This window comes from Nicotiana tabacum, chromosome 10 (assembly GCF_000715075.1).
Source record: "Nicotiana tabacum cultivar K326 chromosome 10, ASM71507v2, whole genome shotgun sequence".
Taxonomy (NCBI): domain Eukaryota; kingdom Viridiplantae; phylum Streptophyta; class Magnoliopsida; order Solanales; family Solanaceae; genus Nicotiana; species Nicotiana tabacum.
Window position 1 is genome coordinate 44,934,102 of NC_134089.1, and position 25,977 is coordinate 44,960,078.

Sequence of the window (25,977 nt, forward strand, 5' to 3'; positions counted from 1 at the left end):
ACTTATTTTTTAAACATAATTGTTTCATATGCATTTTAAATATTTTAAATATTAATTATTATAATTTATCTTACTTTTTATAAGTAGTTTCAAAATAAATAAATTTTATTTTGAAAAAATAATTTTATTTTATCCAAATGCATGGTCTAACTTTAAGTTTAAATCTAAAAAAGCAAAAAATATCCACAAATTGAGACAGGAGTAACATTTTAGACGTGCTTCAAAGTTATGAAATTAGACATTTTAGGTATTTCTTGCTTCATGACGAAAATTGCTCCAAGAACAATACTGGTGTTCATTACCTGCCTGTCACTGCTGGTAGACTATGCAAGAATAAAAAAAAAAAACCTTTCTCATATATAATAATTGAATTAGTATTAAAAAAGTTGACACAAAAGTTACTTAATTAAAGCTCAAGTACATAATCATCATCAGCTGTAGGGATAATCAACCACTCATCTGGAAATTGGTAATTAGGATCATCATTCTTATCTATACAATTAGGAGACTCACTGTTTAATCCATGTTCTAATTGACCAAAACCTGTCTTTGAATTTTCCATCAAAACATTTTCTTCTAGAGGAAAATATTTTTCTATGACTACTTCACCATTGTTAGCACTCTTCTTGCCGTCCAACGACTTCAAAAACCCTATCCACCATTCAAACTCTGGAACTTCACCGGAAGAAGAAGACAGCGGCGGAGGTGGCGGCAGCGGCAGCGGCAGCGGTGGCAGTGCATTAAGTATTGCCGGAGCCGTTGTAGACCATGTTGGTTCAGGAATAGGCATAGATTCCACTATTGAGTAATAGTAATATTGTTGAGAGCTTACAACTGCTAAGATAGAAATAGATAGAATAATAGAAAGTAAGAAAAGGGCGTGAAAATAACTTTCTTTAGAAAAATAAAATAGCAGAAAGTATTAAAAAAAAACTTTGATTTTTATAGGGTAGAAAGAAGTCTATTCAGAACTTTAATTTATCTTATTTCATAACAACTTTCTTTAGAAAAACTAGAATGATAGAAAGAAATTAAAGAGAAAAGACTTCGAATTTATTTAACAAATATAGAATAACAAAAAGTAAAAGCAATTAATAATTTGAATTTATAGGGTAGGAAGCAGGCTATTCAGAATTCTTATCTAATTTAATGAGCAATACTTTCTTAAAAAATAAAAATAGAATAAAAGAAAGTCAGAAAAAAGATGGTATCAATTTATAGTCGAAAGAAGACTTCGCTACATTTTTCTAATTTCATGAACATACATGTCATGTTACACTTATTTCTACCTTACGATATTGGGGCTATTTGACTTCACATATATTACAAGCCATTTAACAGTCAAGCGTTAGAACATTATATTATGTAAAAAAAAATTACGAATACCACCGATGGTAGGGATGGGACTGCTACTCCCTCAACCGATAGTATGAAAAAATTCTTGATAGGGAGCGCTTCCCCACGCAGGAAGAATTCGGATATAATCGGACTCCAATGCAAGTGCCGGATACGGGGAGAAACCAAAAAAATTACGAATACTGGAAGTGTAAAAAGAAAAAAATTATACTACCAAATCATTTAAATAATTTAGTTTAAAGGTAAACTTCCTTAAAATGCGGGATTTAAAATCTCGAAAATAAAACAAGTTATCTGTGGTCTACTACAAAATACTATCTGCTACAAAAATAACCTGATGGTATAAAAATTCTAACCATATATATATTAGTTAAACTCGTCTATAAATCCTTGATTCTATTTTCATTGTTGTTACCTCCTTGACCCAATAATGTGTACTTCTTTGGGCTATTAATAGACGGAGTTGGAGATGAAGATGAAGATCGATGAAGTTGTAAAGCATGAACAATTTCTCTTCTAGCTTCAGCCATGTCCATATAAGAGCTAATAATAGGAGCTTTTCTTGTATGATATTTTCTCAACCTTTTTCTTGGTGAGTTGTTTTTCTTTGAATTCATTTGCTTCTTCTTTCTTGTTTGCTCTTTCTCTGCTAGACACTGTTTCTCGGGAAGAGAAGGTAATAATAATAAGCAGATACGAAAGAGGGAGTGAATAATAAATGAAACAGAAGATGAACAAGTGGCGTAGTAAATGAGAAGGGAAAAGATGGGTCAGCAGCATGCAGTAACAAATCAGTGTGGACACCTGTTTCCTCGGACACACTGCTGCTTACTTTAAAAAAATTCAATTATAATCATAATATTCGAGTTTAGCTTGGTTCATTTCGATTGATTTCTTGAGATATCCGTTATCTTGGCATGAACAAATGAGCATAAATCACGTACTTCTTAAAAAAAAAAAGATTTTTAAAATATTCGGTCCTAAAATATAAAGGATAAAAGTTTTATGGGATCATGATATTTGTATGACTATAAAAAAAATTCATTAAGAGTAAAATTTATAAAATGGGAAGTTTAAAGTTAAATTATTTCCAAATATAAAAATATATCATTTTTTTTGAACGAATTAATAAGAAAAGTGCATCAATTAAATTGAAACGGCAAGACTAGTATTCTTATCGCCTCTGAAATTTGAATCTGAAACAAATCTCAACCCACTCTATTAATTATTTTCATTTCCTTAATTCTCTTTTATCCCTTTTGCTCTCTTTATACCTATTACTTTTTATTTTCACTTGTGTAATTATAATTTATACTATATTAAGAGCACAAAATTCCTTAGCAAAATATCGCTCGTTTTTAACCCATTAGAAATATATTTCACACTAGACAAAATAATTATTGAATTTTTTTCTTAGTATTTAGAACTTCGAATCCATTAATATATCATTTAGTTATTTTCCTAATTTAGGGTTTCAGATCAATTAATATGTTTCTTTTTAATTTAGGTTAGGAATTTTAAAAATATAATTTTAGGCACGTCTTCATGCATATAAACTCTTAAATTATTTCTTTATATATTCAATACTTTGTATAAACGCACAAATTATCCCTTCGTAGAATAATGCCATGTTAGATTTACAACTTTCAAATGGAAGTTATTAATTGTTGAGGAGAAAGAAGTGACTTGATTATGAGAGCAGTTTAGCCTATTTATATATGGTTGATTAGTTAGGAAGTTAGTGAGTTAATGAGGTACTTAATTAGTTTGTTAGCTTCACATAGTGATTATATATATATATATATATATATATATATATATATATATATATATATATATATATATAATATATATATATATATATAAGAGATGAAGTGTAAGTGGTGAATACAATTTTCACTGCTTCCTTCATTCTCTTTCTCAAATAACTCAGTTCTTCTTCTTCTCTTTCTCTTCTCCCTCGTAGCTAGGGTTTCTACTGGTGATTAATCACCAAACTTCAGTATGGCATCAGAGCTTTGAGCTCGGAATTGAAGCCCAGAAATTGATACTCACCTTCTTCCCAACCTAATTTCTGGTTCAAAACTGTTATCTCAATTCTTCTAGTTTTAAAACTCGAAATTGCTCAACAATTGCGGTTGATGATTTATCTCATGAAAACACAACGATTACTGCTGAAAATGCTTCGCATGCATCATCAGATGATGAATTTGAGGAAGAAGTGACAGTAGAAGTCACTCATCCTCTGTACTTAGCTCCCAGCGATACAAGTGGAATCTCTTTGATTTCGTTTCAGTTAACCGACACTGACAATTACTCCATGTGGCATCGATCTATGCGAATTGCCCAACTTTGCCGTAATAAGCTTGGGATTATTGATGGACGATGGCCTTATGAGCGATTTCATGAGAAGTACTTGTATCAATGAGAGATATGCAATGCAATTGTGTTGTCATGGTTGATGAATTCAGTGGCTCCGACCTTAATTAGTGGCATTGTGTACGCTATTAGTGCACAGGTAGTGTGGATGGATATTCAGGAATGCTTTGATAAGGTGAATGATACACGTTGCTACAATTTGCACATGAAAATTCCCACCTTAAATCAAGGTACTGCATCTATCTTTGTTTACTACTCGAAGCTCAAAGATCTCTGGGATGAGACTGAATCTATAGTACCTACTCCTGGCTGTGATTGTGTTAAGACAAAAGAATTTATTGTGCATCTACAAAAACAGAAGGTGTACCAATTTCTAATGGGATTAAATGACTCTAACTCTCAAGCTCGTAGTCAAATTCTTATGATGAAATCCCCAACCGTGAATAAAGTTTATGCAATGCTCATGAGTGATAAGAGTCAAAGAACTATAGCAGCTAGTGCTGGAGTGTTAGGATATGCTCCTAATGTAAGCACAAATTCGTATGATTCCACTGCTTTGTATAGTGCTAAGCCTAATTTCAACCAAAAGTTTAGGAAGAATTACAACGTTCAGTATGAGTTATGTAAAATGAAAGGCCCCAATAAGGAAAACTGCTACAAAATAATAGGATATCCACAAGACTATAAGTTTAAAAAGCAAAGGGGAGCTGGAACACACAATGCTATGATAGAACCTAGTCATGCTATGCCTTTGCACACAAATCATGTCTCTCAGAATATGTCAATGACACCTATGCCAATGCAATCCATGTCCACATATCATGGCCATCAGTATGTGAGCCAAGCTACTGAAGGATTACAGGGTTAAGGAAACTCTGGCACTCAGAATCAAGTAGGTTCTTCTTCCGCACAACCTCAGGGATCAGCAAGTACTGCTTCACAAGGAGGTGGCTTTCCTTTCAATAAGGAACAATATGATCAAATAATGCATATTTTGAATAATATCCCAACTCCTCCTACTCAAGCAAATTCAGCAGGTATTGATACTGCCCCTTTAGCATCCATTAAGTACAAGAATAGATCATTGATACAAGTGCCACCAACCATATGATGTTAGATGTTAATTTACTGACCAAAACATCCCTAATCACACCTTCTCATCCTAGAAGAGTTCTACTACCTAATGGAGATGTCACTCAAGTTACTCAGATTGGAGAGTCATATTTCAGATAGAAACACTAGTAAAGAAGTGCTCTATGTACCTCAATTCTAATTCAACTTATTGTCGGTCTCCAAGGCGACAAGAGATCTAAGATGCTTTGCTTCCTTTTATCCTGATTTTTGTGTATTTTAGAATCTCTTCAGTGGCAAGGTGAGGGAGATTGGTAGGAAAAGAGATGGCCTATATTTCCTATTGAAACATGGGGCCAAGAAGCTTACTACTACCACTTTAGTTGCAACTGGAATAAAGTCAAGAAATACTGATATTACTTTGTGGCATAAAAGACTAGGTCATATCTCTAGTATGGTACTCATAAAATTATTTCCTGCTAAACTAGCAAGTATTAATAGCATTATAAATAAATGCACTATATGTCCATGTGCTCAACAAACCAGGTTGTCATTCCCTACTAGCTGCATTAAGAGCACTGAAGCATTTGATCTGATTGATGTGGATGTTTGGGGTCCTTACAAATATGCAACTTTTGATGAAAATAGATATTTCTTGACTGTTGTTGATGATTTTACCAGAATGACTTGGTTATTTCTTCTGAAATTAAATCTGATGTATGTGTTTTACTTGCACATTTTATTGTGTTTGTTCAAACTCAATTTAACAAAACCTTGAAGGCAGTTAGATCTGACAATGGGTCTGAATTTGTCAATTCTGTATGCAATACCTTGTTCCACAAATATGACATTTTTTATCTGAAGACATGTTCTTACACTCCTCAGTAAAATGAAGTTGCTGAGAGGAAACACATGCATATCCTAGAGGTAACTAGAGCCTTAAGGTTTCAGGCCCATATTCCTATTAAGTACTGAGGTCATTGTGTTCTTTATGCAATATATATTATCAATAGAATGTCATCTTCTGTACTCAATGGACTGTCTCCTTTTGAATTGTTGTATGGTAGAGCACCCACTACAAGAAATCAACCTTATTGCGGCGACCAAAGTCGCTACAAAATCCATGATAGTCGCTGCTAAATATTATCAGTGGCGACATTTGTGTTGCTACAAGGAAAACCGTAACTGAAAGGTTTTTGTGGCGACACCAAAAGGTCGCCGCTAAAAGCTCATATTTAGCGGCGACATAGTTGCCACAAAAGGTGACAAAACCCGCTACAAAATAGTTCCACAAGAATAAAATTTTAGCTGGGTCGCCACTACTATTCCCTTTTAGCGGCGACTACTATCGCTACCAAAACATATTTTCAGTGGCAAGTTCATATCGCCACTATAAATGACTTTTAGTAGCAACTCATATCGCTACAAAATAATTAACCAAGAAAGGCACAATAACTTTCTGTGGCGACTAAAGTCGCTGCAAAAGAAATAAACTAACAGTGGCAATTTTAACATTGCAACAATTACTAATATTTTGTGACAAAATAATGTCGCCACTAAAACCTATCTTCTCAAAACCTATAATGACCAAAATTATATATATTTCCGGTAGGAACCTAATTCTCTAAATTTAATAACTGGATATTCACATCTATTGACTACCAATATTAAAAGCAACCAATAATATTTAAAAAAACACCAAAAGAATTTCTCAAACTAAATATTATAAATATTTTCATTACAAAGAAGTCAATTACATAATACTACATGACACTTCATTGTGCATTGTAATTGTACGCATATACATATCCCAAAAAAGATAAAATATTAAGTGCCTTGTAGTTGCTCCTTGGTCGACACCATCCTTGAACGATACCATTGTTTAAGTACTTTGACCCTGCTAAAAAAATAATATATATACATATAAGGAACATAATGATATTTTTATATCAAAAAACATATATAGAAAAACTTATTAGAATAACAATGACTTCCTTTAGAATAATGCTCATTCAGAAGTTAGGTTTTGGAGTCGACTACTCGTTATTGAATTGGTTTGGATGCATTATCATTCTTTTAAAAATTAGTCTATTAAGAGGAAAGATAACAAGGATGCATTGCCCAATCAACAAGGATACATTGCACAAGCAGAAATAACATATTGGTTTGGATGCATTGTCATTCTTTATCCTACTTTCACCTTTGATCTAGAAAACTCTGTATCTATAGTAAAACATTTAGCACTGCCCAAGCAGGAAAAAAAGCTAATGTACATGACAATTACTACATTTTATAGCCCGATCATGGAGTATTAAGCATCTAACATTATAGCAATCGCAAGTCAAAATGATTTTACTATTAAAATAAACACATAAGCAGGAAACAATAAACACATAAGCAGGAATCGCAAGTCAAAATGATTTTACACTAGTCAAATTCTTCTAAGCATTGCACTAGTCAGATAACAACAGGAGCTACAAAGCGGCTGTAATCAAATTTGAACAGGAATTCTAGCTTAAGCTTATTTTCATCCTTCAAACAGGACCTATAAATGGTCCCGAAAATTTTCACAATTATCATGTAAAGCATATCCACAGGCAAAACCGTAGAAGCGTGTACTGTCTTGACAAAAGGTTTCTACTCTTTAACTATCTCACAGCAGAAAAATGTAGTATGGCAAAAGCAACAAAGAAATGCCAAAAAGTTGAAGGACACTCATCTCTGTTATAATCATACTAACATTGAGCTAAAAGAAAAAGAAAGAAAAAAAGAGCCAAAAGACCACTATCTTCTTTAGAATAATACTCATTCAGAAGTTAGACCACCAAACATTTAAAGCTTTAGTTAGCAGATCTGAAAATTCTTATCCAGATGCTACTTGATCAAATTACAAGTTCATAACATAACCAGCACATCGTCCCTTCACATAGAAATTCAATATAGCTGTTTTATTTCATCAGCAACATGCATTTACGGTGTTTTCTTCATATTAACTGCCATAAACGTAACTAATTACGAGATTAAGAGAATTGAATTGGTTTGTAAAAATTCAGATTTCACATAAACAAAAAATAGCCCAATAGTCTATTATCAAGAGGATGAAATTTAAAGAATGAGAAGTTGAAAAGAAGATAGGGAGCAAGTGACAGAAGAATTATCCAGAATTAAGGAAGAAGAAATGCCGAGAAGGAAGAAAAATTGTTAAGAAGCAGCGGAGCAAGTACCTGTTGTTGCATTCTGATCATGAAACTAGCAAATTGTTCATACATCCTCTTGTCCACTTCTAGATGGATCCTCTTGCCTACTTCTGCATTTGCGTGTTCACGCTCCTCTGCCAACTTCCTTTGCACTTCTGCATTTGCGTGTTCACGCTCCTCTGCCAACTTCCTTTGAAATTCAAGCTCCATATTTCTTTTCAACTCAGCAGCCATTTGTTCACGTTCTTCTTGCAACTTCCTATCCATCTCGGCTTGCATCTCTTGATGCACAATTTCCATAGCTGAAGACACGCTGGACTCTATGTTTGCATGCTGCATGTTACTCTTTTTAGGAGGCTTCTTTCCGTATCCTTTTCCGCGAACATAGCCTGTTCTCTCACCAAGAACGATGGATAAAATCTCATCTCTAGTCATGGGATGCTCGATCTCTTCAGATTGTTGTTGAGTGACAACTTCTTGGAGTTGACCCTGCATTAATGCATAATCATTTACATCGAAACATAATAAAACACACTGAACGTACCTTTCAGAAACAGAAAGATAACAAGTCTATGCTTTTAGATAATTACATGAATTTGTTGGGATTGTGAATCCACCCACACCAGTTCTCCTCTATCATCCTTGCGTGTATGTTGGATCTCCCAAACTTTATCTGGTGTGTCTATTTCTCCAGTAATAGGATTTCTCTGCAATATAATTTCAGAGAAAAAATGGCTAAGAAAATATATAAATATGTGAATAACAAAGAAGCATATGTGATATTAGGGGATTAAATATATTTTTACCGTAGATTCCTCTACTTCTGCAAAAGACCTTGTACCACAAGTATGTTTAGTTATTTGCTTTTCTCTATTTCTTTTGTTCCTATCACTTACAACCTGTAAGTCAATAGATTAATAAATCACCTTTCAAAGATGTGAATGGTGCCCTTTGGTTGACAGAATCTTTATGTATTAAGTTAGTACCTTAAAATCCTGACTTCCAAAATATTGTATTAGGTATTTCCAGTCCTCAAGCTCAACATCTTCAGGTCGATGAGACAATCTTTCTTCATTAGTATTGTACTTAGAGTATAACCTGCTGAGTCGAGCTTTCCATGCTCTAAAAAGTCTTTGCATAGTACTAATTACGAAGGCTTGAAACCTATGCTCTTGCAGCCCGCTGTAAACTTCAAATTTATCTTGTTATTGGTAAGCACAAGCATGTTAGCTAAGGAGTGGACTGGGCAGGTTGGTCTGTCTAACACTGAAGACACTACTGCCCATTCCAACCTCATTCATGTCATTGTTGTGGGAATATCAAGCAAAAAATAAACTACAAAACAACAAGCCAACAGTGGACCAACAAAAGGAAAATCTACTGAAACAGATTCCTTGCTTGCAACTTAAAGCTTTTCATATTATTTAATATATGTCATTCTAAAACTATAGCATCGAAATTATTAAGCAATAAATTACCTCTCTATAGGATACATATTCCGATATTGAGCTGGTCCACCAAGCTTTGCCTCACTTGGCAAGTGAATTGGCAAATGAACCATGACATCAAAGAACGCCGGAGGGAAAACAAGTTGAAGTTTGCACAAAATAATAGGAATTTCTGCCTCTAGGATATCAAGATCTTCAATCGTCAATCACTTAGAGTATATATTCTTGAAAATTTTTCCTAAGGCTATAATTGTATCACACACTTCCTTGGGTAGCAAACCACGTATAGCTACTGGAAAAATGTCTTGCAATAATACATGATGATCATGACATTTCAATCTGTGTATCCTTTTTTCCTGTACATTGACACACCTTGAAATGTTTGAGGAAAAGGCATCAGGAACCTTTAGATTAGCCAAGAAACTGCATACCTTCAGCTTCTCTTCCGGGGACAATGCATAACATGCTGCAGGTAACAGAATATTGATCTCATCCTCAATTGGATGCAACCTTTGTCTGATTCCAAGGTCCATCAAGTCATATCTACTTTTCAATGTGTCTTTTGTTTTTCCAACCATATTCATGACATTTGATATAATATTGTCGGACACATTTCTTTCGATGTGCATCACATCAAGGTTATGTCGTAATATAAGACTCTTCCAATAAGGCAATTGGAAAAAGATACTTTTCTTCTTCCAGTTGTATGCATTGTTATGAACATCACGCTTTCTCTTTTGTCCTTTACCAAAAGTCACATTACCTAAAGCTTGTAATTGCATAAGTGCTTCATCACCTGTTAAAGGGTTAGGCGTAACTCTCATTTCAACTTTCCCATCAAATAACGTCCTACTTCTACGCCATAGATGGTCCATGGAAAGAAAGCGGTGATGACCCATATAACACAACTTACTACGTAAGGAAGTCGATTGTGTATCTTTATGGCAACAAGGGCATGCAAGCTTGCCTTTGGTTGACCATCCTGAAAGATTTCCATATGCAGGAAAGTCATTGATCGTCCACATGATAGCCACATACATCAAAAAATTAGATTTTGAGTGTGCATCATAAGTATCCACCCCGAACCATAATTCTTTCAACTCTTCAATCATTGGTTGTAAATATACATCGATATCATTGCCTGGACACTTGAGGCCTGGAATAAGAAGTGTCATCATGAAATACGGATTTTTCATACAATCCCATGGTGGAAAATTATACGTAGCTAGTACGACGGGCCAAATACTATGATTAGAACTCATGTTCCCATATGGTTGGAACCCATCACTCTCTAAGCCTAGTCGAACATTTCTTAACTCAGCCGAAAAGGTGGGATGTTGTGCATCAAAGGATTTCCATGCTATTGAGTCAGACGGATGTCGCAAGACACCATCATCAATATTTTCCTCCTTATGCCACCTCATCTTTTTAGCTGTCTCTCTTGCCATGTACAATCTTTGAAGTCTTGGTTTGATTGGAAAATGCCGCAAGATTTTATGAGCTACTTTCTTGCCTCCGTGTCCTTCGGACTTCCATCTAGACTTACCGCACTTAGGACATGCTTGAATATCGGCATAATCACGCCAATATAAAATACAATCATTTCGACATGCATCTATTTTGGTGTACCCCAAGCCGAGGTCACAAAGAACTTTCTTTGCTTCATAGAAAGAATTTGGCACAAATGACCCATCTGGAAGAACTTCTTTAAAGAAGCTCAATAATGCATCCATAGATTTGTTGCTCCAACGGTTAAGACACTTCAAGTGAAGTAGTTTAACAACAAAAGACAACTTTGAGACTTTTTCACAACCAGGATAAAGTTCTGTCTCAGCATCTTCTAACAATTCGTAGAACTTTGTTGCATGTATATTTGGTTCTTCGTTGTCCTCTGAATTATTATTATCCTCCACATTCGTATATCCACAAGCATCGTGAATCATTTCACTAATATTGTCCTCTTCAATGCTATCATCTTCTGCTCCATCATCACTAACTACAACACTAGAAGTTTCAACTCTAACTGACACTTCTCCATGCAAGTCCCACACTTTATAAGAACCCCAAAATCCCTTCCTCAATAAATCTCCTCTTACACCAACCCGTAGCTTGAACTCGGTATTCATACACCCTTTACAAGGACACCGAATCATAGTGCTCACCGTAGGTTGACTGAATGCCCAATTAAGAAAGTTGTCAACTCCATCTCTATACCTTTGGTCGACTCTATTCCTAATATTCAACCAACTTTTATCCATCCTTTCTATTTAAAAAAAAGAAAGAAAGTTAATTAAATAAAAGTGCAGCGTTGATAATAATCAAAACATATATAATACATAGAGTGATGATCTTAAATCAGACAACATTGATCCTTGCAAGGAACTTGGAAACATGTTTTAAATTGCCAACTTGAATGACAAAAGTTGGAATTGACTTCTTGTTATATCTTGTTTCCCATATTAGGTTTTTCTCTTCTCTATAATGGAAGTAGACATGGCGTCGTTTCTGTTGCATAATTTGTTATAGACAATAAGAAGAGGTTAATGATAAGAGTATATTATGAAAGAATGATATTATTGTAACTATTTTTCCAAACTTAAGCACATGATTACAGCTTATCAATGTTTTATTTATGGTTATAGACTAGTTATGTTTACGACGTGGTTGCAAGATTCTACTAATTAAATGCAATAATTTTTGTGATTAATGTCAACCAGAACTTGTGGGTGATGAAGAAACCTCTAAAAACAATGTCTACAGAAGATTGCATAACTCAAAAAAAATGCCAAGTCTTAAATCCTCACAAAAGATATTGGAGAGACGACAACAACATAGCCCATGGGAAGAAACAATGTTAAGAATACAAGCATACTTCGAATCTAGTGATTAACCTTAATTGATAAGTAATGACAGTAAAAAACAAAGAATATCAAATAATTTAACTCTATCTGTTTGTAAATGGTCTTTATTCTCATACAAATCTGAGATCACTATGAATTTCAAAAATCTACATAATAAAAATGAATACACCACAATAGAAACACATTGGATACAACCGCTAAAGGAAAATTATGGCAGCGATTCAACCAGCCCTTACGAGTATGGAATACCAACATACAATAGGTCTCTCAACAAGAAGCTTTTAACTTACCCAAACTAAGATAGTCGAGTTCTGTCAAGACTGAAAATCAACAACAACAACATCAAATACGCCTCAAATGAGTCTTCATGTGAGGCTCTTTTTTGTTGTATTCCTGTAGATTATCAAATGTTTCAGAGAAATTCAAGATGAAATCTAAGAATACAACTATTAAATTACTGAAATAACAATAATCCTTAACTGCATGTTGAAAATTTTGCCTTAAAGAATCCTTATAAAAAAATCCATACATAAATTTATATATAAACTAGTATGGGTATAAACAAAAAAGAAAGGATTAGGTTCACTAGCAGCTATATCAGATTTTTCGTTCCTAAAAGAAAAAGGAAAAGAATAGGGATTTGAACACATACCTGATAAATGAGATTCACATTTTGATTAGAAAGATTTAGAGCTAGGTCATGAAATTTTAGCAAAGATGTGATTTTAGAGAGAGGGGGGAGGGATTTCTAGAGAGAGGCCTGTTTGTATGTCTGAAGGCTTCGTATCTTTTAATTAGAAAGAAGGGGCTTTTTAAATTTTTTGTTGTTATTTTAAATTAAAATTTCTAGGGTATAGCAGTGACCTAGTCGCTGCGAAATATCTTTAGCGGCGATTGGTTAAAAGTCGCCACAAATAATTTGGAGCCAAAATTTTATTCTTAGCGGGACCGAAAATTTCAGTCACATCATAGGCGACCTTAGAGAAGTCGTTGCTAAATATTCACCATCTGTAGCGACCTTTTATGTTGCTGCTAATGCTATAAATGTTGTAGCAACTTATAGGGTCGCCACTATATGTTGCCACTAAAAATTCAAATTCTTGTAGTGACCCACCTTGGAGCATCTGAGAGTTCTTGGCTGTCTGTGTTATGCCAAACAGGTTCAAGAAACAGACAAACTTCTTCCCAGAGCTAAGCCTACTGTCCTTATAGGGTTTTCTGTTACTCAAAAAGGATGTATCCTGTTAAATTTGGACACTCATTGCTTTCTGATTAACATAGATGTTTCCTTTAGGGAAGATGTTTTCCCTTTCAAGGACTCTTCAGCATTTGTACCACCTATGTTCTTGCCCCCTGAATCATCCACTTTTGATGCAGAACTCCTCTCACCTCATTCTTTTATCAATTCTGACCATGCAGCTAGCAGATCAGAACACGACTCATCTTTATAGCACCACTCACTATCAGAAGTGGTGCCAACTTCCTTGCCTTCCCAGGATTAGAGCTTCACTAGTCTGAGAAGATCATTAAAGAGCAATCAAGCTCCTATTTGTATGAAAGACTTTGCGTCTTTGCCAGGACACAAGTTTGTGTCTTATTCTATTACCAACTATGTGTCATATGATGGACTCTCTGCCAAATATCAAGCCTATCTAGCAGCCTTCTATACTATAGTGGAACCTACCTCCTTTGAGGAAACTGTTAAAAATCCTATGTGGGTGGATGCAATGCAGGCTAAGATTGCCGTCTTAGTGTCACAATCCAAAATCTCTCCAAAGGAGTCGTGATGGAACCTAGTCACTAAACTAGGTAAGCCTAACATTAATTGAGATAACATTGACATTTACTAACTTCAAATTTAAATAACTTTGAAAAATCACGATTTTCCAAAATCGATGGTACAAGTCATAAGCCTTTCTAAGAGTAGTTATACAAAATAAATACAACATTATTCCAAAACGAGAAGGAATCAATGGAACGTAATTAAAAACGAAGGTGACTCCGAGGCCTGCGAACGCAGCATCAGGTTGCCTTGAGTCTCCACCGTGATGATCTGCACAGCTACTATCGATCAATACTTGGATCTGTACACAAAAATATACAGAAGTGTAATATGAGCACACCACGGCAGTGCCCAGTATGTATCAAGACTAACCTCAGTGGGGTAGTGACGAGGAATAGTCGAGACACCTACTGGTCAGATAGATTAAACAAGATATGATATCAAATTTTAAGATAAAGGTAACAGAGTAATATCAACATCAGGGATTAATCAAACTACAATAAGTTGAATTAATAAAATAAAACTCGGATGGAAATGAAAGATAACCAAGTAAATAAACACTAACATAGCTGGAACATAGTGAAGTAGAATGAACTCAAGAAAGGAAGGCGATGTCAGCTCAATAAATCATATCATTTCTGATGCACAATTCCAACCATTTAAAACCCGATGTCTCCTATCATAACCTCAATTACCAAACCTTTAGCGCACCAGGCATCTTGTACCCACATATTTCTATCTCTCTTTGCACAACAATGTTCTCATGTTACTCAGTGCATACGGTCCATAACCACTACAATTAAGATGTTTAAAGAGTCTCATTTACATAACATAAAGTAGAGTACAACCTTTAAGCCAATTAGGAACTTAGCAAGAAAAGATGAAGTTATTTTTAGAAATCATTTGAATAAAGAAAGTACCATTTTAAATTAAAATACGACATCGAATGAATTATTACCTTTAACATCGGATTTAATAAATTAACTTAGCAGAAATTCCTTTTTAAGTAAAATACAACCTTAGACGGTTTAAGGGAATTTAATTGAGTAACTAATTAAATTAAAAATGAACAATTATTGAAACTTAAAGTATTGAAATATGTATATAAATACGGAAAAGTAGTGAAAATACTATGAGGTTCCATCAAAAAGGATCACAACAGTAAAGGAATCTGAACGATTAAAACACTTGAATTGATAACCACAAATAAGCACAACAAACAGAAAGTGCACGACATCACCCTTCGTGCTTTATCACTCTTCCCCACCATATGAAAAAAAGGAAATGTGCGTGGCATCACCCTTCGTGCTTTAACTCTCTCATAATCATGGCATGTCATCCCCTTTCGTGCTTTTACTCTCAATAATGTGGCACGGTATCACCGTTCGTGCTTTTACTCTTAATAATGTGGCACGGCATCACCCTTCGTGCTTTTACACTCATAATATCAGCATGACATCAACCTTCGTGCATTAACAATCACTCACAATATCATGCATGACATCACCCTTCGTGCTTTACACTCTTCCTCATAACATCATGCATGACATCACCCTTCATGCTTTACACACTTCCTCACCCAAGCAATAAAAATAATAACATCCTGGTAAGGGAATCAACAATAGAAATAATAACATTCCTGTAAGGGATTCAACAATAGAAATAATAACCTCCCAGCAAGGGAATCAACAATAAAAACAATAACCTTCCAGCAAGGGAATTAATAATAACCAATCATGTTTCAACAGTTAGCTTCACAAAATAGATCTCAACTTGTGTCAATGCTCAACAATGGTCAATTACTAAGAGAATGTCATAAGTCTTATTCAACATGAATAAATGTCAATTTAAGCATGAATAATACATAATAAAGATCACGAAAAAACCAAGAAGTTCAATAGCCTTAACAAAACAACAAAACATAATAAATATATGATACTACACCGGTAACCACAACAATTGGATATGTAACATATTTGCACGACGTCATAGAGGAACTCACAACCAAGAAGTATCAAAACAATAAGGAAGGCAATCACTTCAATTAAGGCAATTAGGGGTCAAGTAACACGTAAGAATTAGAGGAAAACTGACAACATCATATGGAGCATATAGATGTAATTTAAGCAATTAGGAAACTCAATCATAACCGAATACTTTTCACATAATGAACATAAGGATCTAAGAACCCTAGAGGCAAATTTCCCACAAATAAGTCCGAGCACACGCTCGTCACCTCGCGTGCACAGACTACAACTAGCATATAAGACTTAAATCCTAAGGGGAAGTCCCCTACACAAGGTTAGGCAAGATACTTACCTCAAATTTCATAAAACTATTCCAAAACCATTCCGAAACTCACCGAGCCCTCGGGGCTCTAAACCAAACACCCGCACAAGTCTGAACGCACAACACGAACTCGCTCACGCGATCAGAACATCAAAATAACTTCTAAAACGACAAATCGAAAGCCAAAACGCATGAAAATCCCTGTGAACCTCAAGAACTTCTAGAATTGCAACCACACGTCCGAACTATACCAAATCAACTCCAAACGACACCAAATTTTGCAGACAAGTCCAAAATGAGATAACGGAGTTGTTCCATCTTTCGGAATCACATTCCGACCTCGATAACACAAAAGTCAACTATGGGTCAAACCTCTCCATTTTCCAAACTTCAACTTTTCCAACTTTTGCATAAATGTCTCAAATTACCCTAGGGGCCTCCAAATCCAAATCTGAATGCACGCTTAAGTCCAAAATCACCATACGAATCTATTGAGATCATCCAAAGCTCATTCCGGAGCCGTTTACTCAAAAGTCAAATTCCGGTCAAATTTTCTCCGCTTAAGCTTCCAAAACTGTATTCCTTTTTCCAATTCGATTCCGATTCATCCGGAAACTGAATCCAACCATGCGCACAAGTCGATATAGATAATATGAAACTGCTCGTGACCTCAAATTGCCGAACCAGATGCAATTTCTCAAAACGACCAGTCGGGTCGTTACATCCTCCTCCACTTAAACATACGTTCGTCCTCGAACGTGCCCGGAGTCGTTCCAAAGCCATTGAACCACTTCATGAGCTCACTATACATACACCTGGGGGCGATTCCCCCATCACCCAGCTTATGTAAGACTGGCCCTTCAACTTAACTGAAGGTCTCACCCCATCCTTAGTCCATAACCTTAGGACATAACCTAAACTTCAACATCTGACATTCATCATAGGACCTGAATTCCACATCATCACACTGCATGAACCTGAACAAGCTGAACCGAGCCCAAATTCCAATCCAGAATATAATCACATGTTGTCCCACACAACTCAAATGCCCGAAACAATAACCTCTAACTACCACAACTGCTTAATAACATCCTGGATGCCGGAAATACACTTCACATTGAATATAACCTTGTTCCGGATTCCCACAACACTGCCCATGATAAAGAAACATGTGGATATTCATATCTGCTCATGAAGTCAACAAGTCAAGAAATTCTCTCGCCCGCCAAGGACCATTACCCAACTCTTAGCAGAGACAACCACATACATCCAAGCACTCCTCACCCCCAATACCATAATACAAATCTCAAGTCTAAGAACCTAATCTCAGTCAATATAAGTAGCCTAACTAAAACTCATCACGGAACCATACAGATTCTCACACTACACAGTGCGTACACCAACCCAACAATAACTCAATTATGCAGCATAATAAAGGAAAATAAGGTATAAGAATTATCAAACAAATACAACATGTGTAGCAACAAAAGTATAGTTTTTTATCAAATCGTCCCACAGAGGGAAAACACAACACCAAATAACACAAGGAAAGGGGTATCCCTCATAACATCCGCTGCGGCGTGCAACCCGCTCCCAAATACTCATCAAGACAAAATGCTAGGACTCACTGATCATATGAATACTGATATTAAGTACAACAGAGTGCACAAATAAAATTGTAGGAAAAGTGAACAGAAGTAATAAAATATGAGAGAAGCAAGCACATATAAGGTGCAATGAGCAAATCAACATCACGAGGGCTATCTCGCCTGCCTCGCCCTAAGGCCTGAACAGAATTACAACATGTGTAGGATATAATCATACAACCTCACAGCCTAACACAACATAAAAGAGTAGTACATAATATAGGCTAGGGGCACAAATAATATCCCTTTTGCCTAGTAACATAACCAAAATGTTAATCTCACAAAGGCACACAAACTTGATCTGACACATCATACATATTCTCGCTGATCCTCCAAATAGCCCACAACCAAATCCTGGCCCTTCCCAATTAGATAAATATTCTTCAAAAGATCCACAGCAACCCATCGATAATACATGCTATTAATTATCCCATTCTCATCATTTCTTCATAATCCACAAACGGAAATAGTCCACATATAAGGGCATCTAGCCCCAAACCTCAGGAATACCCAAATTTTCGTACCCAACTCAACTACGCAAATCGAATGGCTAATATATCATTCACACCCTATCATTCTGCTGAAGCACCCATATAGGATTTCTGGTCACGTAACAAAACATGAACCTCAAAAGCCTAAAAACTCAGTAATCACCATGCTACTAGCCATGCACCCGCAAACCAAAACTCAAGGTCCTTTCCAAAAATGGCACACTCTTCAAATATGATGGCCAACAATTCCACCCTCTATTAATTCCAAATACTGATCCAGGAGAAAACCACAATGCACCATATATTTCTTACGCCCATAGAAGACAACCAGCTCTAGCTATTGCCAAACCACCGAGAACCCTCCGAGATCCGCCCGCACGCAACTAAGCCATCATGACTTCACCTCCCCAACTCAACCGAGTCACACAAATTGTCCAATCCAAGAGTGCTGCCACAAATGCCAGTAGAGAATTCCTATTCAAAGGACCAATTACTTCATTGATGTGCTAACCTAACACCACAAAGCTGACCCATTCCTTCGGATAGTCAATATGCAATAATCCCAATCAAAGCCCCAAATACATATGATCCTAACACGAACCACGTAGCCTAGAAGCTTATAAACCACTGCATTTCCTCTGAAACACCCCATCCTGCCGCAACCACGGTACCTACGCTGCATAGACCTTCTATGAATCTGAAGTTATTCCTCCGACTCTCACAAAATGTAGATCCATTAACACAAAAACACTGTAATCCCCAACATCATCCCATGCAATATCTCAGACCTTGGTCATACACAAGATCTGGGTACCTACTAATACCACATATATATATACCTCAGGCCAAATCTGACTCTGCAATCTGAATGCCGCTATTGAACTCCTCTACTTGGTGCAAAGCCAAAGAAAATAACGTCTGATGATCCGCAAAACTAACCTTCACAGCTCGTACAACACAAATCACAAGGTACTCCAATACCACCAACTATTCCCAATCAACACCCACATTGTGGCCTTGCCACAATCGCGATGACTAGTCGACCAATTAAACCTTCCCAAGCTCGCACTCATCAACCAGATGCCGGAAACCGCTGCGCCTCCGTATGAACAACTAAATAGCCTCTCAATGCCTCTGTATTTTCAGTCTGGACAACACGTTGAGACAATGTCTGAGCATCCCTAACTCCCTCGTAGCCCATCTGCAACATCACGAACCACTGGTGCATAACGGATACTAAGAGCGTAATATTATGCAGGAGTAAATGTAAAGGAACATATGTTATATACTACGAGCTGAATCAATATTGCACGATAAGGAATGAAAGAAGTGAAATTTCCTAACAGTTCTGTAGCCTCTCGAAGATAAGTACAGACGTCTTCATACCAATCCGCAAGACTCTACTAAACTTGCTTATGACTCGTAGCACCTATGAACCTAGAGCTCTGATACATACTTGTCACGACCCAAAAATCCCTCCGAATGAGTCGTGATGGCACCTAGTCTCTAAACTAGGTAAGCCTAACATTAACTGAAATAACATTGATATTTACTAACTTCAAATTTAAATAACATTGAATAAATCACAATTTCCCAAAACCGGTGGTACAAGTCATAAGCCTTTATAAGAATAGTTATACAAAATAAATACATCACTGTTCCGAAACAAAGGAAAAAATGAAAACAAGTACATATGAAGGTGACTCCGAGGCATGCGAACGCTGCATCAGGTTTACCTTGAGTCTCCACGGCAATGACCCGCACATCTTCTACCAATCGAATACCTGGATCTGTACACAAAAATGTACAGAAGTATAATATGAGCATACCATAGTGGTGCCTAGTAAGTATCAAGACTAACCTAAGTGGGGTAGTGATGAGGAACAATCCAGACACCTACTGGTCAAATAAATTGAATATGATTTGATATCAAATTTCAAGATAAAGGTAACGAAGTAAATCAACAACAGGGATTAATCAAACTACAATCAGTTGAAATAATAAAATAAAACTCGGATGGAAATGAAAGATAACCAAGTAAATAAACACTAACATAGCTGGAACACAGTGAAGTAGAATGAACTCAAGAAAGGAAGGCGATGTCAGCTCAATAAATCATATCATTTCTGATGCACAATTCCAGCCATTTAAAACTCGATGTCTCCTATCATAACCTCAATTACCAAACCTTTAGCAAACCCGACACCTTGTACCCACATATTTCTATCTCTCTTTGCACAACAATATTCTCATGTTACTCAGTACATACGGTCCATAACCAATACAATTAAGATGTTTAAAGAGTCTCATTTACATAACATAAAGTAGAGTACAACCTTTAATCCAATTAGGAAATTAGCAAAAAATGATGAAGTTATTTTTAGAAATCATTTGAATGAAGAAAGTACCATTTTCAATTAAAATACAACATCGAATGAATTATTACCTTTAACATCGGATTTAATAAATTAACTTAGTAGAAATTCCTTTTTAAGTAAAATACAACCTTAGACAGTTTAAGAAAATTTAATTGAGTAACTAATTGAATTAAAAATGAACAATTATTGAAACTTGAAGTATTGAAATATGTATATAAATACGGAAGTAGTGAAAACACTATGGGGTTCCATCCCAAATGATCACAGCAGTAAAGGAATCTGAACAATTAAAACACTTGAATTGATAACCACAAATAATCACAACAAACAGAAAGTGCACGGCATCACCCTTCATGCTTTATCAATCTTCCTCGCCATATTCATAAATAGAAATGTGCAGGGCATCGCCCTTCGTGCTTTAAATTTCTCATAATAATGGCACGGCTTAACCCTTTGTGCTTTTACTCTCAATAATGTGGCACGGCATCACCCTTCATGCTTTTACGCTCACAATATCGGCACGGCATCACCCTTCGTGCATTAACAATCACTCACAATATCATGCACGACATCACTCTTAGTACTTTACACTCTTCATCACAACATCATGCACGACATCACCCTATTACTCACCGAAGCAATAGAAACAATAACATCCCGGCAAAGGAATCAATAATAGAAAAAATAACATCCCGACAAGGGATTTAACAATTGCAACAATAACCTCCTGGCAAGGGAATCAACAATAAAAACAATAACCTCCCAGCAAGGGAATCAACAATAACCAATCATGTTTCAACAGTTAGCTTCACAATATAGATCTCAACTTGAGTCTGGTCAATTACCAAGAGAATGTCATAAGTCTTGTTCAACATGAATAATCGTCAATTTAAGCATGAATAGTACATAATTAGGATCACAGAAAAACCAAGAAGCACAATAGTCTTAACAAATCAAGAAGACATAATAAGCACTTGATAACTACACCCATAACCAAAACAATTGGACATGTAACATATTTTCACGACGTCATAGAGGAACTCACAACCAAGAAGTATCAAAACAATAAGGAAAGCAATCACTTCAATTAAGGCAATTAGGGGTCAAGTAACACGTAAGAATTAGAGAAAAACTAAAAATATCATATGGAGAATATAGAGGTAATTTAATCAATTAGGAAACTCAATCATAACCGAATACTTTCCACATAATGAACATAAGGATCTAAGAACCCTAGAGGCATATTTCTCACAAATAAGTCCAAGCACACACTCGTCACCTCACGTGCACGGACTACAATTAGCATAGAAGACTCAAATCCTAAGGGGAAGTCCCCCACACAAGGTTAGGTAAGATACTTACCTCAAATACAACAAACTGATACTCTAAAATGTACTTCTCAGGGTGAAAAAACATCCGTACAACTCAAATCTAACCAAATACGACTTGAATATATCAAACAATACAAGAGAAAATAATTTTAGTTAACAAAAGTATGATTGTTATACAATTTGCAAAAAGTCAACAAAAGTCAAATCCCCAGACCCGCACCTCGGAACCCGATAAAATTTATAAAAACTGAATGCTCATTCTGATAAGAGTTCACCCATACAAAAATTATCCAATTCCGATACTATTTGGTCCTTCAAATCATCATTTTACATTTTTGAATGATTTTACAATTTTTCCCAAATTTTCCTTTAGATTCTTGTGAATTTGATGTTAAATCTAAGATATAATCACAAAATGTAGTTGAAAATTGATTAAAGATACTTACCTAATGATTTGGTATGAAAATCTCTCCACAAAATCGCCTCACCGCGACTCTAGGGTTCAAAAATATGAAAAATGAGCAAAAACTCAGAATACTTAGCTTTTAGCAGGCTACAGATGTCGCATTTGCGACACTGGGTTCACAATGCGAACTCGCAAATGCAAAGAAAACTTCCCAAATGGAAGCCTAGAATTACCCTACTAAGGTCGCATTTGCGATAGAAACTCCGCAAATGCGAAGGCCGGCTTTCGCAAATGCGGCAGCCTCATCACAAATGTGAGAACATGCCCAGCCGCTCAGGCATCGCAAATGCGATGGTTCTTCGCAATTGCGATGGCTGCATTTGTGACCAGAAGATTGCAAATGCGAAGATACTAGAACTAGAAAAATCTAATTTCACGAAACTATTCCAAAACCATTCCGAAACTCACCCGAGCCCTCGGGGCTCTAAACCAAACACCCGCACAAGTTTGAACACACAACACGAACTCGCTCACGCAATCTAAACATCAATTCTAAAACCACGAATCGAAAGCTAAAACGCATGAAATCCCTACGAACCTCAAGAACTTCTAGACTTACAACCACGCGTACGAACCATATCAAATCAACTCCATAAGATGCCAAATTTTGCAGACAAGTCTAAAATGACATAATGAAGTTTTTCCAACTTTTAGAATCTCATTCTAACCTCGATAACACAAAAGTCAACTATGGGTCAAACCTCTCCATTTTCCAAACTTCAACTTTTCCAACTTTTGCCGAAATGACTCAAATTACCCTACGGGCCTCCAAATCCAAATCCGAATGCACGCTTAAGTACAAAATTACCATACGAAGCTACTAAGATCATCCAAAGCTCATTTTAGAGTTGTTTACTCAAAAGTTAAATTCTGGTCAAATTCTCTCCGCTTAAGCTTCCAAAACTGTATTCCTTCTTCCAATTTGACTCCGATTTATCCGGAAACTAAATCCAACCATGCACACAAGTTGATATACATAATATGAAATTGCTCGTGACCTAAAACTGCCGAACTAGATGTAATTGCTCAAAACAACCAATCGGGTCGTTATACTTAGACTTTAACCATACTTAGGATGTGGTCTCCTTGCCTGATGGCAAAGTTCCTATTGGATGCAAGTGGATATACAAAGTAAAGTACAAGGCCTCAGGAGAAGTTGAGAGGTTCAAGGTCAGGCTTGTGGCCAGGGGGTATAGTCAACAAGAGGGTGTTGATTATCAGGAAATATTTAGTCTAGTGGTTAAAATAGTTACAGTCAGAACAATTCTTGTTGTTGATACATCTGAGCATTGACACATTCATCAGATGGGTGTGTACATTTCTTTTCTCCAAGATGACTTGTATCATGAGATATATATGACTCTACCACAAGGCTTTCAAAGTTGAGGGGAGAGTAGACCAACATGCAGACTCTTGAAATCTTTGTATGGTCTTAAACATGCACCAAGATAGTGGAATGCTAAGCTATCTAAAGCACTGGTGCACTTGGGCTTCATGTAGAGTCAACATGATCACTCCTTGTTTGTAAGAGGAATAGGCAAACACACTGTCATCATCTTGGTCTATATGGATGGCATGCTTCTCACTGGACCCGACTTGACACTAATAGATGAAGTCAAAGTTAAGCTCAACTGACTTTTAAGATGAAGAACTTGGGATAGTTTAAATACTTTCTTGGCCTTGAATTTGCCAGGTCACAGTAAGGCATCATGATGCATAAAAGGAAATACACACTAGATCTCATCTCTGAACTTGGACTAGGAGTTGCAAAGCCTGCAGTTACACCTATTGAAAGTAATATCAAGCTTACTACTAAGGAATATGATGAACCCACCGGCATCCTCGATGGCACATCAGATGAAACCTTGATAGAACTTAGGAAGTACCAGAGGCTACTAGGAAAGCTGCTCTACTTGACGGTCACTCGACCAGACATAACATTCAATGTTAAAATCCTAAGTCAATTTATGTAGAAGCCAAAGAGGTCTCATATGGAAGCTGCACAAAGAATGGTCAGGTATGTGAAGGGGTATCATGCACAAGGCATGCTACTGTCTAGCAGAAAGGAAAACATTATCACAACATACTGTGATGCTGACTGGGCAGCCTGTCCTCTCACTAGGAAATCAGTAACTAGATTCTTTATCAAGTATGGTGAGTCATTAGTGTTACGGAAGTCAAAGAAGCAAAGTACTATCTCCAGGAGCTCTGCAGAATCAGAGTACATGAGCATTACATCAACTGTGGCATAATTGGTTTAGATACTTGGCTTATTCAAGGATATTGGGGTAGATGTTGAACTCTATGTGAACATACTCATAGACAGTAAAGTAGCAATTCAAATAGCTGCCAACCCAGTGTTTTATGAACTCACCAAACACATTGAGATTGACTATCATTTTAGAAGAGAGAAGATAAAAAATGGGCCGGTGAAGGCTGAATATGTAGCAACTAAGGAACAACTAGCAGATATTCTAACCAAGGGCTTAACTAGAATTCAACATGATTATTTGTTGTCCAAGCTAGGAGTACTTGATGTATTCATACCACTTAGCATGAGGGAAAGTGTTGAGGAGAAAGGAGTAACTTTATTATGAGAGTAGTTTAGCATATTTATGTATCGTTGATTTGTTAGGAAGTTAGCGAGGTTACTAAGGTACTTAGTTAGTTAGTTTGTTACAATAGTGGTTAGTCATACGTGTGTATATGTATCCGTAAGTTTAAGAGATGCACTGTAAGCGGTGAATACAATTTTCACTATTTCATTCATTATATTTCTCAGATAACTTCTTCTTCTTCTTCTCTTTCTCTTCTCCTTTGTAGCTAGGGCTTCTACTGGTGATTAATCACCAAACTTCAGTATTAACGAATGGTGGTATTTTAATATGTTTTGTATTTGGTTATTGATATGTCTTGGAAAGCTTGATATTCTCATCTTCAGCTCATACAAATATTTTTTGCGGCAATTCATAAAGAACTCTAATTGAGGAACTATGTCAGTGATGTAAAGATGGAAACGGGAGACTTAACTTATGGTTGCATCTTAAGTTATCGTTACATCGATTGAAGGTCCAATTTGTCTTTAGTACTACCATATTAAAAGCATGACACAATTAAGAAGTGTCGTTTATTTTTTTATTCTTTAAAAATTACATTAACTAAATATATAATTTGAATTATTTTTGTAATATTAATAACTTTGAAATTAAGTAAAAATTTAATTTTGCCTAATAGATAGGAATTTAAAATCAACTGAATAAGGACAAAAGATATTTGAAAAA

At 36.0% G+C, this 25,977-nt stretch overlaps 4 protein-coding genes and 1 long non-coding RNA gene across 6 annotated transcripts; 2 read left to right on the forward strand and 3 right to left on the reverse strand.

Moving 5' to 3' along the window:
• Nucleotides 1-386: 386 nt before the first annotated feature.
• On the reverse strand, nt 387-2,068 carry LOC142164855 (uncharacterized). 2 transcript variants are annotated; one of them, XM_075223595.1, is made up of 2 exons: nt 1,772-2,068; nt 387-837 (listed from the first exon to the last, which is right to left on the reverse strand). In XM_075223595.1, the coding sequence occupies exons 1-2, from the start codon at nt 1,971-1,973 to the stop codon at nt 407-409; spliced, it is 633 nt and encodes a 210-aa protein (XP_075079696.1). In that variant the 5' UTR covers nt 1,974-2,068; the 3' UTR covers nt 387-406. The 2 variants fall into 2 exon arrangements, with proteins under 2 accessions (XP_075079696.1, XP_075079697.1); XM_075223596.1 differs by having other exon boundaries at nt 387-834; nt 1,772-2,060.
• A 1,749-nt stretch (nt 2,069-3,817) lies between these two features.
• LOC142165102 (uncharacterized) lies at nt 3,818-4,603 on the forward strand. Its single transcript, XM_075223731.1, has one exon. The coding sequence runs from the start codon at nt 3,818-3,820 to the stop codon at nt 4,601-4,603; it is 786 nt and encodes a 261-aa protein (XP_075079832.1).
• Nucleotides 4,604-8,420: 3,817 nt separating this feature from the next.
• LOC107825438 (uncharacterized) lies at nt 8,421-9,106 on the reverse strand. Its single transcript, XR_001657060.2, has 3 exons — nt 8,990-9,106; nt 8,594-8,710; nt 8,421-8,492 (listed from the first exon to the last, which is right to left on the reverse strand). It is a non-coding gene; the product is annotated as an uncharacterized LOC107825438 (long non-coding RNA).
• Nucleotides 9,107-9,477: 371 nt separating this feature from the next.
• On the reverse strand, nt 9,478-11,709 carry LOC107825437 (uncharacterized). The gene is made up of 2 exons (XM_016652299.2): nt 9,732-11,709; nt 9,478-9,644 (listed from the first exon to the last, which is right to left on the reverse strand). The coding sequence occupies exons 1-2, from the start codon at nt 11,707-11,709 to the stop codon at nt 9,478-9,480; spliced, it is 2,145 nt and encodes a 714-aa protein (XP_016507785.2).
• A 12,699-nt stretch (nt 11,710-24,408) lies between these two features.
• Nucleotides 24,409-25,293, forward strand: LOC142165103 (uncharacterized). Its single transcript, XM_075223732.1, has 2 exons — nt 24,409-24,642; nt 24,958-25,293. Exons 1-2 carry the CDS (start codon nt 24,409-24,411, stop codon nt 25,291-25,293), a joined length of 570 nt encoding a protein of 189 aa, XP_075079833.1.
• The last annotated feature ends 684 nt before the right edge of the window (nt 25,294-25,977 follow it).